The following is a 15,982-nucleotide window of genomic DNA, read 5'->3' as shown; positions in this document are numbered from 1 at the left end:
AAAAAATCTTTCTCCTCGGTGGCACGGTATTATTTAGGAAAACTGCATTTTAGGGGTTTTGGGGGGCCCAGCGTGGGAGGGGGAACCAAACTTATTTTTTTTTCATAAAACTCTAATAGAGCTACATGCCCATCGAGTTTCATGTGCCCCGGTGATTTGGTGTCCCGGTATATCTTAGAAATAGATAAATACAAATAACTTTGACAATCCCTATATGACCACTATATACGGCCTAGCGGCAGTCACAACTATTGTATTGTTTTTATTTGTATGTCACTTTGGACAAAAGACAAAAGCGCCTGCCAAATCCCATAACCATAACCATATTATTATGACCGCCGTGCAGTGAAGCGAACCACTCATTTGATTTATAGCGCCACCTAGTTAAAAATGAAAAAGCAAATATGAGGTTTTGTAACTGCAGGTATCTCTGGCTGACATGGTCAAAACAGCACGAAATTGGAGTTGTAGGATCATTATGACACTCTTTATTGCATGCCAAGTCTCGTGGAATTCACATGGGCCATATCAGCTACACATACGCACACACATACACACACACACAAGCATGCATGCACACATGCATAAAGACACACGCATGCACACACATACATCAAAAACACAAAAAGAACACAGACAGACATGCACGCACGCATACACACACACACGCACACACACACACAAGCATGCACGCACACATGCATAAAGACACACGCATGCACAGATACACACACACCTACAGTAGTAACAGTACATGCAGGCACGCACACTCTAAAGCTTTTAAGGATATTTCATATTTTGTGTGAAGCCCATCATATATAGAAAAAAAAGTATGGTTTTAGTGTATTAAAGAGAATTACCTTGGAGTTTGGAACACAAGAACTTTCAGTAGGCTAAAATTGTCCTGCTTACAGGTTTCTCCATTGGAATGAGAGCAGACATACTCTGTCTGGAGTATTTTGGGTGGAATTTAAGCCATGTTTTAACATTTTAATTCACATTTATTCATTAAGCAAATGCTATTATCCAAAGTGACTTACACAAGGGCCAGTGTCCCTAGAGGAACGCAGGGTTAAGTGCCTTTCAAGGGCACAGCAGTGGAAGCCGGGAATTAAACACACAACTTTAAGGCTCCTGTATGCCAGCCCAGCTCCTTTAGTGGTAGCCATTACGCTACCATTACCGTATATTGCTGCTATTGCTGCTGACTCAATTATTTTGTTTATGTCTTTACGTACTTTTGTGGTGTAGGAAAATATCCAGTAATTAGACAACACTTAAGCTGCTAAATGTCTACTCAGGTTGCTGTCACACTGGCTACACTTGTCCATGACTTCAGAGGTCAACCTCCCTTAGGGAGTCTGGACTATTAACAACTTTTCTTTATCATGTTAGGTCTTTTATTTTCATTTTATGTACTCCCATCAAGAATATCCTGTTTTAGTCCTATAAATAATGGTATGACTGTCTAAGACACAGTTGTTGCTCTCATGCTCGTATGTTTGTAACTAGTCTCAGCCGTTATGAACAAAGCTTTGTACTCAGTCGGTCGGCTGGCTTGGCTGCACATTACTTTTTACTCCTTGTGGATTAATACTTCATTTTCACCAGTTTTTTTCAGTTATACAAGTATATTAACATTTACATTTTTAATAACATTTTATGTCACCAGGTATTGGTAGTTACTTTTGCAAACAACCTTTTAAAATAAATGCCACACTCGTTTTTATTATGGTGTAGCTTGCAATTGAAAGTACTTTATTTAGTTCATACACCAAAGAAGAGGCAATCACATCATGACAAATACACAGAAAAGGCCAACACAAAAAAATGTAAGGTAAAGATTAGACAAAAGGGACAGTTAGGTTACAGTTTGAGGGGAGGGTGGAGAGGAGAGAAAGGAGAGAGGGGGGGGGGGACTGTGGGGTTGTCATATACATAAAAGCATACTCCCAAAACGGAGGCTCCTCCCTCAATGTTAAGTATTCATTCCCAAATAGATTATAGTGTTGTGGTGCAGAGACAAGTGTGGGTGTAAGCTTGTGCATTTTGTATAAAACATTGTCGTCTTGTCACATGCCTGGCACTGCCAACTCAAAGCACAACGTCCAGTGATATTGAGGGGAGAGAGGGGGAGAAGAAAGCGAGTTTATATCACATTTCCTTTTATTTTATCTTTTTTTTTGTTGCTCAGAGTAATGTACATTTCAAGAACAGAGAACTTTTCCATCAATAGTATACAGCAGGCAATTGCACTAGAGGCTAAAATGGGACACTGTGTTGAAGTACTGAGACACAGGGCAATTTTTTTTTTTTCGGCATCAAATGCTTATATGGCACATTTTGGTCCATGTTAGTGCTTTCACGTCGTAACAGACCCCGTGCACATGTACATATACAGACATACAGCACTGTGTGTGCATATATACACGCATACGAGCAACTGCTGGGATTTTTGTCTCTTTGTTGCTTGCTTCAGGATTCTCCTCTTTCCTCCCCCCTCGTCAGGCCAGTGCGTGTTTATAAGAAGTAGTCAGGGGTACGGCGAGTGACGTGGGGCTCTCCACGTCGAGGAGCAGGGTCAAACTGAAGGCTGAAAGAATACAATCAAGCCATGTTTAGATTGGTGATTAATGTAACAATGTAAGGACTTTTTTCCATAAATTTGCTGCATACCAAAAATATCCATTAGGTGTAAGCCTGATCTATCAAACTACATTTTCAAATCAATTAGCAAAGAGTAGGCTGCCGCAACTGTAGGCTACAACTAATAATAAGCACAAAAACTAAACAGTGCATCCTTGCAGGCCACAAACACAGCCACATTTATGATTTGTCCCTGACATTACCCATCACCCATGCCCAGAATTACAAAAAAACAAACAATAATGTTGTACTTACAAGGAATATTTAAGAGTATCATCCAGTTCCATGATGGCAGCTTGATTGCCACAGCGATAGCAGTAGTTTGGCGCACTGAAAATGGTGACCACGTTTCTATCGTGACACCAGTTGTAGCCCTGGGAGGGAAAGCAAGACCGAACAGGAATTTTAGCAGTCAAAAAATGGTTCCGGAATACCAAATCTTGTCAAGCAGAATGGCTCTCTGCAACTGCAATAATGAACAGCATAAACCTCCTTTCTAATATTTTACAGTCGTGATCATGTGCCCAGTGAGCAGCAAGCACTATGACTGTCTGTTGGTGTCCAACAATGAAATTGAAAATCCTTTCATCTTCCTCGCCTCCTATAATCGGTGCATGGAGATTGGGCACATAAATGCTAGCAGCAGTCCCGGTTTGAATTAAGCGTTTGTGTTAAAACAGATCTGAGTGAATGAATCACAGTGGATATTTAAGGACCTCCTGACAGACATAGGGCGTATATCAAATATAGATTTTCACCCGTGTGGGTGGATATATCTGACTCACAGCACACAATATATACAGGATATAGACCCATCTGCAGAGAATCCTCAGAATATGCAATTATCTGCTGCACTTATATGCCATTTAGCCTAAGCTTCCACACATACACTTAGATATTTTAAAAAGGGCTGATACAGAGTAAGTGTTGACAGTATACAGTCGATTAAAAGTGACTGACCTCCATGACTAACTGGTGAGCTCGTGACACCAGAGTAAGACCATTGGCGTGGTTGAAGGTTTCAGAAATGTCCTGTCCGAAGGTGTAACCAGCACCTCGCGGGGAGATCCCCCAGCCTCCGCGGTCATCAGGATCAGACCACAGTAGGTCACACATTGGTCCCTGCAAAAGAATTGGCGATATGAGAACAATAGCACGTATTTTGTTGTCCTTGTGGGCTAAGCTGAGCTGCTGGAGTTATTTATGCAGTCAGATAGCTAAAAGTAAACAACCATTTCAAAGATGTGATGTGCATTGTTTGCCACCTTTAAGTTTTTTAATCCAGCCTTTATACAAAGCCGTACTAATGAACTAGCAAACACAAGAGATCATATTTTAAACAAATCTAAACTACTGCATGAATTAGTTTCCTAGCATAAAATGAACCCCACATAACAATCACCAACAAGCCTGTAATATTATGAGACCATCTCTCAGTGTGTGGACTATGAGCAGTCACATACAACAATGTTATTGATTACCAGGCGCCATCTTGGTAAAGATAACTGCCCACAGGCGCAGTGGCTTCCAGAGACGGGCATCAGAGAGCAATTAGTCGTTACAGATCCAATCTCTCAGCACACTAATACAGGCCCTGGACATGCTGTCTGTTAGGCATCAACAGCAACATTTAATACGTGGGACACTGTTCTGTAAGCCTTGACAATAAAGATATACTACATATTTTGCCCTTAAAACCTTTTAAAGAATAAAAGTTAAATGAACTCCTCGGCACTACCATAAACATTTTTTAAACAAACCATAAAAGCCAGAGAGGCCCACAGATTCTCAATGAGATAAAATGAGCTCCATGAAGACCTCAAGATCATACTGCACAGAACTGTATTAATGCAAAGCTCCACATGCAAGCTATAAATAGTGTAGCCTTAAATAGTTGCTCATGGAACTGACCTCATGTGGTACTTCCTGTAGGCGATCGAGGGCCCGGATGTGATCCAGTGTGTCTATTGATGGGGAGAGCCCACCGTGCAGGCAGAAGATCTGTAATGAACACATTTATATATTACACATAAATGGAGTGGATTACAAAGCTGAGGAACATGAACATTGCAACAGTGTTTCTGCAGCTAACCAGTAACATAAACAAAAAATACATAACATTTGATAAACTTGGTTAAATAGGAAGAAAAATAACAAATAAATCAGTAAGGCCTCCAGATGTTCAGACTGGTTGAGGAAACCCAACAAACAGTTTAAGACTAGATTGTTTTCTGCTCTATAAAGCATATACTATCCTGAGGGGGCATACCATTTGGTTGCTTAGGTTATCCAGAGGCTATTCACAAGATGACCTTTACAGTCTTTAGTTGTACATTCCTCTCAGGAAGTCAGAAAAAACAAATGCTGAAAATAGGTTTGCTTGACCTGTTTTTTTTTTCCAGCTACAGTATCTGTGACATGACACATAGGCCTAGCAACTGTAATTGTGCTTTTTCACAGCAAAAACTATTTTGCCATTCAGAAGCGACAAAACGTTTTTATTCTGCAACAGAACTGTATGCAAAGTAACATCATAAATACATTTTTAAAAAGTAGAATGATGCAACATTATTACAGGATGTCTAACTGCTGTGCTGACTGTAAAGCCAACCATTGACCTCCCATAAAGTAATCAAGGTGTTGTACAGTTCACTTCTCATTACATCATGTTCTATTCACTGTGTCGTAAAAACGACAAAAAAAACATAACGCAACAACAAGCAAGTGTTCAGCTGGCCTGGGACACAGGGTCAGAGAAATAATGGTTTGGTTTAATGTAGAGGACAGTCACACCAAACCTGAATGATTATAATAACAATAGTAGCAAAAAAATTCAGTAATTACAAAAAGCTTTAGCCTGGGCTGTGATTTTTAAAGCAACAAAAACTAACTTTAAGACTTAATACACCTTGGGGTCGCCTGAAATTCAAATAGTTCCGGCTGAGACATTGGGATCTCTCAACTGACCAGAGGCTGGTTTCCCAAAACCTTCTTAATGCTACGTAGCTCGTAACCTCCATCTTAAACTCTACCTTAACATTTTCACGCATTTCTCGAAAGGTACTTTACTACGAATGTCTTTCGTACGTCGTTCGTTGGTAAAAGTGGTCTGGAGCACTCTTAGAACTCTCTTAGCTGCACCTTAGCAATGTTTCAGCTCGCGACTAGCGTACCCTACTACTACTACTAGCCGGCACTGTACCCTACAGCAATCTTTAGACATCTGTTACGCATGCAACTTCATTTCTACTTTGATCATTGTATGCTATTAATAAGTTCATCCATGTTGAAGTAGCGTGGATGTTATGGAGGAGCAATGTTTTTGGTGCTTTCATAATACTCTTGTGCCTCCGTGTGAAGTAAAAAAAATCGATTTCTGAGCAATCAATATCAACTTATTCATCACCTTCATGGTGGACAGCGCCTTGCACGTCGGACATAAGGAGCTTTTCGTAAGAAGACTCCTAAGTGACAGTTCGGGAACCAGGGGCCCGTTGCACAAAAGCAGAATTAAGACATCCGGGATAAGTTACTGAGCCGCGATCACTGAATCCTAAACAAGAGCATACCGGCTGAATTGGTTGCACAAAGACCAATCCAGGATGAGCAGACACGGATTCATCAAGCCAGGTGTAAGTTATTCGGTGTATGTGCGCGTTCTCGTTTCTCCCTAAATAACTCGCGGTTGGAATAAAAAAAGACGCGAAAAATAGCGTCTTGCACACAAAGTGAACAACCGCTTTTGATATAGACTAACAACGAGGTAAAGTTTTACTTTTTTGGATGGGGGATCATGATTATTTCTGTTACATAGCGGGAGTAGGTGTGGCAGATCAACTGAATGCAAATGTACGTATGCACCCACGTGTGAGAGCTTTCTTGTCTCGGCACGCAACGTCATTAAGGAAGCGCTTTGCCACCGCAAAGATGCACAAAGTATCTTAATTTGTCTTAAACGCCGAATTAGTTGAAAACACCTTCGAAAAATGTCCCCTCCACTTCCAATCAACTACTAGCCTACAGCAGCCTATTCATCAAACATCTGTCAAAAAAGAAGCAAACAACGAGTAGGCTATGTTATTAATTATAAGGCCACCATAATTTAAATGACATCCATATGGTATTAGGCAGACATTCTGCTGTGTTTTGCGAGTAAATGCATGTAGCAAATAATATATAAATGGAATCTACAGCTCTTTAAAAAAAATCACGTGGAGGTCTCATTTGAATGACAGCTAGCTGAACCAATCAGATCATGTAATTACCATTAGAATCAACTTATCTTGGATGTTAGCCTGGTCAGGAGCAGGCTAGCTCCACAGAATAAATCGCCATGGTAACTTATACCATAACATATCCTGCTGCCCCCTATCCCGCTTTTGTGCAACTGGATCACGGATAAATTGAGCCAGGATAACCAAGATATCCCGGGTTAATCCCTTATCCTAGTTTTGTGCAATAGGCCCCTGGACTATAAAGGCAAACAACTTAGGTAAGTTATACCTTTGGAGTCTTCGTAGCTCGCTAAGAGTGAACGTTATCGGGAAACCGGCCCCAGTACATTACATAAAACTATATACATTAAATAAAACAATATGAAAACCCCCATTATATCCAAGTTAAATGACTAAGCGGATCCTTCATTACAATCTAGCAATGTAAAAATGGACTTAGACATCTCGCATGAGATCATGGGTAACAACAATGCTTGATCAATGTTCCAAACAGAGTCATAAAACAACCAGGCAAGTTAATCAAACTAACAAATTAGCTTTCCAAGACATTTTGGAAAAATACCATTTAATCTCTGCTGGATGTTACAGCAGAGATTAAATGCATTCTCTCACAATATGTTGTGAATGATCGGGGTCACCAACATTTTGTGGCATCAAAATATGGTCAAAGTCGAAAAAAAAAGAGGCTGGGAACCCCTGTGTTAACACATTCCCAAAGCTTAAAAGGAGGTACCGATTAAATACATAATGCTGCACAACAGGTCCCAAAAATGCAGTAGCATCACTGCATTATGGCTGAACTGTTTAACCTCCCGCTGAAGTAATGATGCTGAAGGCCATACCTGTCCATCAACCAGAGCAGTCAGGGGCAAGTAGTCAAAGAGGTCTGTGAAGTACTTCCACACGTTGGCGTTGCCATATTTCCTCAGGCACTCATCATAGAAGCCATAGACCTGTGTGATCTGTCTGCTCTCGTGGTTCCCCCGCAGTATCGTGATACGCTCTGGGAAACGGACCTACAGAAGACAAACAGAGACTGTTGGTAGGCACCCTGATTCTACTCCCGACACTAATCAGCATAGAGAAAAGCTATTCTTAACACAGATCAATGCACGCATTGTTTTTACAAACTGCATTAATTTAGCAAAATATATATTTGTCTTTACAGCTTTTATCTGGCTTCCACACTACCTTACCACACCATTGTGATGAGTGGAATGATGCTTTAGGTTAAAGGACAGAGATTACTGACCTTTAATGCTACGAGCAGCGTGACTGTCTCCACCGAGTAGTAGCCTCTGTCCACGTAATCTCCCATGAACAGGTAGTTGGTATCTGGTGACTTGCCCCCGATTCTGAAGAGCTCCATGAGATCATGAAACTGGCCGTGCACATCTCCGCAGACTGTGACTGGGCAGCGCACCTCCTGCACGTTTGACTCCTTCGTGAGGATCTCTTTTGCCTTTAGAGAAATGAAAGGAGGTCATGTTTTAACACAGCAAAGATGAAAAAGAAAAAGGGCAGCGTAATCTTAGAGATGATCATGACCAGATACAAGCGTAGTGTTACGTTTGCTGTGAATGTTATTGCACAAAGCGCTGATCCCCATCCAGAAAAAGTTTCACACATGCTTTTTATCTGGCATCAATATTACACGTGAGAACTACTGAGCATCACCATGGAGACCATGTGGGCAGTGTCCATGGAGACAGCTCTGCCATGTAATCCTGTTCTCAGTTCTTCGGTCATTTGATTAAACTGGGGGTGACTTCAGGAGTGAAGTATAAGTTTTAGCCCTACTTTAATCAAGGCAGATGACCACGGCAGGCCTGGGTCTTGTATACATTTAATGATATTACTGTTGTCATCACAAAATATTGATCAACACAATAACACCCAAGCAATACTGACAGACCAATTTGATCTTTCTATGATTTATTCAAGAGGCCAAAACAGCGCTGCTTGGAATATATAAACAACAGATTGAAAGGGCAGACTTTGAGTTGTCTGACAACAGTTTTAATCACCTCACTGCTGTCATACGAGTCATGTGTCATAGTAAACTCATAAAAAGAAACATCAGGTGATACACACAGAGACACACACACTTTAAATAGACTGCTAACATCTGTGTTATTTTTTAGCTCAATATTTTAATGAAGGCAATCACTAACAGATTAAACCTGAACCTGTTGTTCAACTACTTTGAGAACCTAAAGTTACATTCACTATAACACACATAACCTGGTCCTGCATGTGCTTTAGACATGTTGGGCTGTAAGAAAAAAATCTGAATATTTGAAAAGCCAACTGGGGCTGTCTTCCCCTACGTATATTACCCATCTGCCAGCAATTCAAGTTGATCTTTACAAATTGTGCAGCCTAGGCCTGTATATTCATACATGGCATATGCTGCCAACCATTTCGATATGGATGTTTGAACATTAAATTGAAACATCCCCAAAAACTTTGCCTGGGATAAACAATACATTGCCAAATACACCCATCAAAGACCCAATATTATGAAAAGGTCTGGTCAACTGCTGTGACAGCTGCTCGTGGATTCAAAACGTGTGCTGTGCAAGGGTAGTATTGGACGCATTTGCTGGGGTTAGTTAACACCATCAGATTGCTGATGGAGCTCATCTCGAACACCAAAGTTGTCGGAGTATTTTCGTCTGACGGCTGCAGGACAGCTGTTGTGCAGGGATGAAGTATTTAACTATGTCAATACATCTAGCTTAACTATAACGTTAGACAGCTAGACAGCCATGCACCAAAACGTTGGTAACTGTTAACCGGGCCGTGAAGAGGCAAGCTAGCGAACGATTCTGACAATGGAATTAAATTGTAACCGTTGCTCCGTCAGACAAGGACAGGTAATATTTGAATTAATGAGTAGCAGCTACCTGTTAAGCCGGTTATTAAACAGCAAGTTCAACATCTGCGATGGGAGTGAAGGCTAGCTACCCTAGCAAGCTGGGCTAACAAACATAGATGGCTAGCTAACGTTAGATACCTTACCTGAAGCTATGGTGGTATCTGTAAAACAGATTGCCATCAACCTCAAATACCTCCATTCAGTTTTAAGGCGGCAAAGTTCACAGAAAACGTAGAACAGATTTGAAACGTCAAGCAATTTTTCATTAGTGCCTTGCCACATGAGGAGTTATACATTTTAAAAGAAATGTGAAACCTCACCTTTTCGCAGAGCGTCCTCACTTGGTTTTCCGAGAGCTGCTTACACTCGTTGAGTTGTTCGACCCATTGATCTAATTCCTTGGTAAATGTTTTATCGTCCATTTTGAACGTGACCAAATTTCAAGATAGTTTTGTTTTCAGTTTGGTTTCCCTTAACGCGTTGGCTGCGCTGGATATATTTAGGTACCGTCTCCGCTCGAAATTCAGATGTTTAATTTCCCTCGGTGCGACGCAAGAGCCGGGTTTTCGGCGTCTGGCTCGAAGCTAACGTTGGTTAGCTTGCTAAATAAACGCTGCGCTGCTAGCTTCCAAATAACAGCTCCACTTACAACAGAATACCTCACAAAAATAACAAAGACAGGTTGTCTGGTACGAAGTGACACTTAAACAGGCAATTTCAGCTTACTAAAATAATTTAAATACAGGGATTGGCCGTCATAACAATTTGGCTAGCTAGTTCCCTATTCCCCCCGACCTTCCTAGGGAAACTCGCTGTGTAATGGCCGCCCTGTACTCGCCCCGTTTTACGTCATCAGAATGGTATTTCCACAATATCCGCGTGCTCTTATTAAACTTTAATTACACTGATGCCGTCTTGTGGCATGGAAGATATATTTCATGTAATGGGCCAGTTGTTGCATGATCATAGTGCATGATGTGGTAAAACTACCCTTCCAGTAGATGTACTGTCATCACTCATCATCATTCATGGACATGAAAAAATGGGCTAGAGAAATACATCAACAGCGGCTCAAGAGGTAGAGGAGTCCTCCAACCAACTCCAGCCCTGCTCCTCCTGACAAAACGGCTAACACCAAAAGCGCTAATGTGCAGGTGTGTGTGTGTGTGTGTGTGTGTGTGTGTGTGTGTGTGTGTGTGTGTGTGTGTGTGTGTGTGTGTGTGTGTGTGTGTGTGTGTGTGTGCACGCGCGTGCGCGTGCGTGTATAATGTAAATGCAGTCGATAATTCATAAATAAGTTATACAAATGCAGTTGACCTACCGGTAAGTTTACTACTTTTAGACCTTAAAAATACTTAACGTATACTAATGAACTAAAAGGTGTGCTAGAAGTATAACTATCTAGTTAGCCTATAGGCTAGTTTTCAGTAGGCCTTAGCCTATGGGTTTCATCAGGTCCCTTTTGCACAGGTGTATAAAATCAAGCACCTAGATTATCAGTGCTGACTACATGCTTGATTAATAAACCTGTGGAAAGGGACCTGATGAAACCCATGAATAGGCTACTTACGAGTTTATGTAACTGAAAGTGGGCAAATTTAGTCTGAGAAAGTATAAACATAGGCTAGGCTACAATAGGCTACCAAGTAGCCTACATTTATACAAATAAACTTACTACCTAAAGTAAACTTGTTAAAGTTTTTTGAGCTGTTGATTGATTGAAAATACTCATAAGTGGTGAACTACACTATTTCCAGGGTTAATATTGACAAAAATTGAGTTTCCCGAGAAAAGTAACATTTCGTATGATTTTGTATTGGAGATATAGCTTTCCGCGCCCTCTACAGGTTGAAACATGCCATGGCATTTTGGTCCAAAATGCTATTGGAATGCTGACGTAGTCCTGCACTTCTCGTCTAACTCTACATCACCGGGTTGTTACAAATTAGGAATGAAACGCCCCAACACCTGCTGCCCTGATTAGCCTACCTGTGATGGGCCATGCAGCACTCATCATTCCCAGATTGACACGAAATCACCATGGTTGATTGGCTGCAGCAGTGCTGCATGCCCTTCCAAATTTCAGAACGTCTCGCCCATTTTGAAAGCCTTTTTCAGAAATGTGAAGTGGGTGGAGTTATGGGGTGAAGTTAGACTTAAAGTGTAAATTGTTCCAATTGTTCCAATTCCAATTGTTCATCTCCTGCATCACAAGCTATTGGTACACCTCTGAAGTTCACATACAAAAAGTACCCAAAGCTGCAACTTTGCTAAGGAGATCTGGGTGTTAAAGGAGAACTTGGCAATTATTTCAACTTAAAAAGCCCGTTTAGCCAGAGTTTCACCTGTTCCTGTGAAAATGTTCCTGTTCCTGCAAAAAAGAAGCCTTGCTCCCGCGATAAGTTAAGGCCATGTGATATCGACTGCAGAGTACTAAAAACGGCCATCTAGACCATCGTGGACAGATTTTTAACCACGTGCATCTTGTGCTGCGCAGTTCTGCGCAGCGCTGCTCAATGCTGCGCCATCACGAACTCGCCTAATGACTCTGTACGCTTGGGTAGTCCTTCAACCAATCAGACCAACTTTCAGGGTGCGTCTTTTGGATAAGCTAGTTTGTGATTGGACCCAGAAGATGTGGACAGGAAGTAGGAGAGATAGGTTTCCAGCCTGAGCTGTGGAACAAAATCCAAATCGCCGGCAGATCAGGCAGGGTTTACCCAGCCAACACATATTGTGTAACAAATAATAAAATCAATATGTTGGAAACAACACACATTGTGTTGTCCTTATCTGGACACAGAGATGTTCTCAACACATTCATTTAAGAGTGTACAGATAGCCTGACCGCGCCCAATAGCTCTCCTTTCAAGGAGATACTAGTCTGGAACACCATGGGCGGTATCATGATAGTCTAAAGTCTAAAGTCTAAAGTCCTAACTATCTACTACTTTTTCACGATGACAGTCTCCTTTATTGAGCAACAAGCCGAGGGGTGTGGCTATTAACGACCTAAGGAGGGGTCTGGTGTAGCCTCGCGAGCCATCCACGTACTTCCGGCCAAGGATTGCCTCCACTACGAGTCTGGCCGTGCTCCTCTGTGGAGCATTCTGCTCGGTAGAATTGTAACAGAACGCCCCCCCTCCAGAAAGCAGCCAATAAACGAAGAGACGGGTTGGTGGGGGCGAAAGGGGGAGGGCGCTCGTGACGATGACGTTAAACGCCTGCGCTATGTTGTTATGAGTAACTATCGCCGATTGGGTGAGAGCTGTCCAATCAATTCAAACCAGAACTGGGCGTTACTTCCCGCTTCCTGCAAGCGCTTCAGAGCAAAGAAATTCCAGACCATAATACGAAATGAAATGGTAGTATTATGGGATGGTTAGGACCAGGCTAGGTCTGGTGCAGCATCTAAACATTTTATTTTAAGAGTGCATTATCAACAGTGATATGGGTAGGTTCACAACGCACCCTGCTTCTATCATCCACAGGAACGTGCACATCCATGCAAAACATTACAAACTAGAAATGCACTCAGAGAGCGCAGACCTCTGCCTGTCTTGCCTGACCCTCTTAGGTTGTCATTTGAACTAGTACTGTCAATCTATTTTAAAAATTAATCGCGATTAATCTCATGAATGTCCTAGTTAACTCACGATTAATCGCATATTAATTCGCATTTTTGTCTGTTCAAAATGTCCCTTGATTTATAATTTTAATACTCTTATGAAAGTAATGGATAAGCTTGCTTTGTGCAAATGTTTTTATTTTATTTTATTGCAAACCACAGTATAGTGTTACAGCCATTCATGTCTGTAGTAATACTGTCAATAAGTATTGGGACAGAGATGACACAATGCTGGCAGCACCACTGAGCAGGAAAAAAACTTCTCTCCTAGAAGTTCAGATACTGCAATAACATAAAAAAAGCTCTTAATTGTTGTAGCCTAATTCAAGCCTAATTCAAACATAGTTCTTCTCTCTCTCTCACACACACAGACACACACACACCGAATGTGCACGAATGCACACACACTCACTCACACACACACACACACACCCCCAATGTACATGTACGCGCATACACACACACACACACACACACACACGCACGCAGGCACAAGACAGATAACTGAGTCCAGTAGGCTAATCTCCCGTTAGCGCAACTGTATTTGTCTGCCCCAACGCCTGCTCTGCCTTAGAATTCTCAGTTTCGTGCAAATTCTCAATGCGGCTAATTATAACTAGTCGTGCTACGATGGTAACTCATTTCACGCTCTTATTCACTGACCCTGGCAATGTTTTAAAACTAAACTTTCCATTCATTAGTTTGTTATCAGCGTCCATTTTAACGTCTTCCGCTGGACATCTAAACAATGGCATTGTGGGGCGCGCTTACTGTTTTGCCTCTGGTTTACAGCCGGGTCCTGTAGTTTTTCTAACGTGGCCACAGCAGTTTATGGAAAAACTTGTCACAGGTCAGAAAGAGCGTTAATCTCGCGATAAAAAAATAATGCTGTTAAAATTGTTTTGAGTTAACGCATTAATAACAGCACTAATTTGAACCCAAACTATTCAGATCGCCGCCACGTGGCCATACCATGCCATTACACCACTAAGCAAAACACATAAACGCCTCCGGAATCCCGACGGTGATACATACATGTGTCACTCCCAAAATTTTATAATTTCTGACCTTCCCTGAAAAGTTTTAAATCAAAATCCATCCATTACCTTTTCAGTTATCTTGCTAACAAACAGACAGACAGACAGACAGACAGACAGACAGACAAACAAACCCCGATGAAAACGGGTAATTACACGATTACTATGGGGAAAATAATTGTAATAAAGATACTATGAAATACATCTCACAATGAGTAGTTATTCACCATTTGTAAATTGGTAATGACAGATAAAAGTGATTAGGCGAGAGGCACATATACACATACTGTAGGACAGCTGAAGACAACTCATGCAACTCCCCTGCAGGATAAATGTCCTTAGGTTTTTTATTCAGTTAATTGAACATTATTGGGGTAGGTGTTGCTTTTTCAGGCTATGTTTTCAATGGTAACCTTATGTCAGTCAATAGTGAAAGTAACTGTGTATAACCGTTTTGTCGTTGACTAGACCACGGTGAAGTTAGTTTCACTTTTCTAATGAGTTCAAATACGACTGCAGATGTGTGTTGGCTATAGGCTGGGTGAACCCTGCCTGACCTGCGGTGAATTTGGATTTCGCCAGGCAGTTCAGGCTGGAAACCTGCACATCTGTCTCCTCTGCTTCCCTTCCACAACCTTTGGGTCCAATCACAAACTAGCTTATCCAAAAGACTCACCGGATCGTTGGTCTGATTGGTTGAAGGACTATCCAAGCGTACGGAGTCATTTGAACGATGCCCATTCATCACGACTCGTGTGCAGTAGAAATAAATTGCAGACTCCCCTGATGTTCAATCTTTAAAGATTGAGCTTATGGTGATAGCCAGGCTATATACTCTGCTAGGTTTTTAGTAAAGCATGGTTTAGTGCAATATCTGTTCCGTACGGTCGCACGCAACCAGATTCCTTCAAATGCGCCGGTGACCATCGAAATACCGATACGCTGATTGAAAGTGCATTGCTTGCTGTTAAATGGAATGACAGAAGTCATTCTCATTGGTTTAAAGAATGTTATGCTCAAAATGGGCAATGGGCATGTGTAGTGTTGAAAAGGTTTGCAGGCTACACTATGGGGATGGCTAGTGTGACATCAGAGATCGTTAGGAATCACGTCCGTATCCAGTAGCAGTTTTATGTCATGTACAGTGAAGTATGTTGGCAAGCTAGCTAATGTAAACACATTATGTAAACACAAACCTAGTTGAAAATGAAAAAAGCAAAAACGTGGCCTTGTAATCGCAGTTATCTCTGGCTGACATGCTCAAAACTGCATGAAATTTGAGGATCATTATACAACCCTCTGAATGCATGTCCATCCAAATTAAAATATGTTACATTTGGCTGTACATTAATTGGCCTGTAGATGGCCGGACATAGTTTTCTGGGTGATCGTGACACAGGCATACACACATGCACAGTACACATGGACATATACGCACACGCAGGCATGCACACACACACACACACACACACACACACACACACACACACACACACACACACACACACACACACGTGCACATGCACACATAAACACACCCACACGTAAAAAACCC

The 15,982-nt window shown here is 41.5% G+C and overlaps 1 protein-coding gene across 1 annotated transcript; it reads right to left on the bottom strand.

Annotated features, from left to right (window-relative positions):
• Positions 1–1,723: 1,723 nt before the first annotated feature.
• On the bottom strand, positions 1,724–10,596 carry ppp2cb (protein phosphatase 2, catalytic subunit, beta isozyme). The gene is made up of 7 exons (XM_062553776.1): positions 10,083–10,596; positions 8,134–8,343; positions 7,724–7,897; positions 4,558–4,647; positions 3,607–3,768; positions 2,902–3,020; positions 1,724–2,593 (listed from the first exon to the last, which is right to left on the bottom strand). Exons 1-7 carry the CDS (start codon positions 10,182–10,184, stop codon positions 2,521–2,523), a joined length of 930 nt encoding a protein of 309 aa, XP_062409760.1. The 5' UTR covers positions 10,185–10,596; the 3' UTR covers positions 1,724–2,520.
• Between the last annotated feature and the right edge of the window lie 5,386 nt (positions 10,597–15,982).

The sequence above is a fragment of the Sardina pilchardus genome, chromosome 14 (assembly GCF_963854185.1).
Source record: "Sardina pilchardus chromosome 14, fSarPil1.1, whole genome shotgun sequence".
In the NCBI taxonomy this organism is placed as follows: domain Eukaryota; kingdom Metazoa; phylum Chordata; class Actinopteri; order Clupeiformes; family Clupeidae; genus Sardina; species Sardina pilchardus.
The sequence above is the reverse complement of the archived record's forward strand: the minus strand, read 5'-3'. Positions and strand labels throughout refer to the sequence as shown.

Coding starts and splice junctions, on each gene's coding strand:
- ppp2cb (XM_062553776.1), bottom strand. CDS start 10,184: ATGGACGATAAAACATTTACCAAGGAATTAGATCAATGGGTCGAACAA. Junction 4,648..7,723: donor CTGCTCTGGTTGATGGACAG/GTATGGCCTTCA, acceptor TGTTCATTACAG/ATCTTCTGCCTGCACGGTGG. Junction 3,769..4,557: donor TACAGGAAGTACCACATGAG/GTCAGTTCCATG, acceptor ATTCTTTTGCAG/GGACCAATGTGTGACCTACT.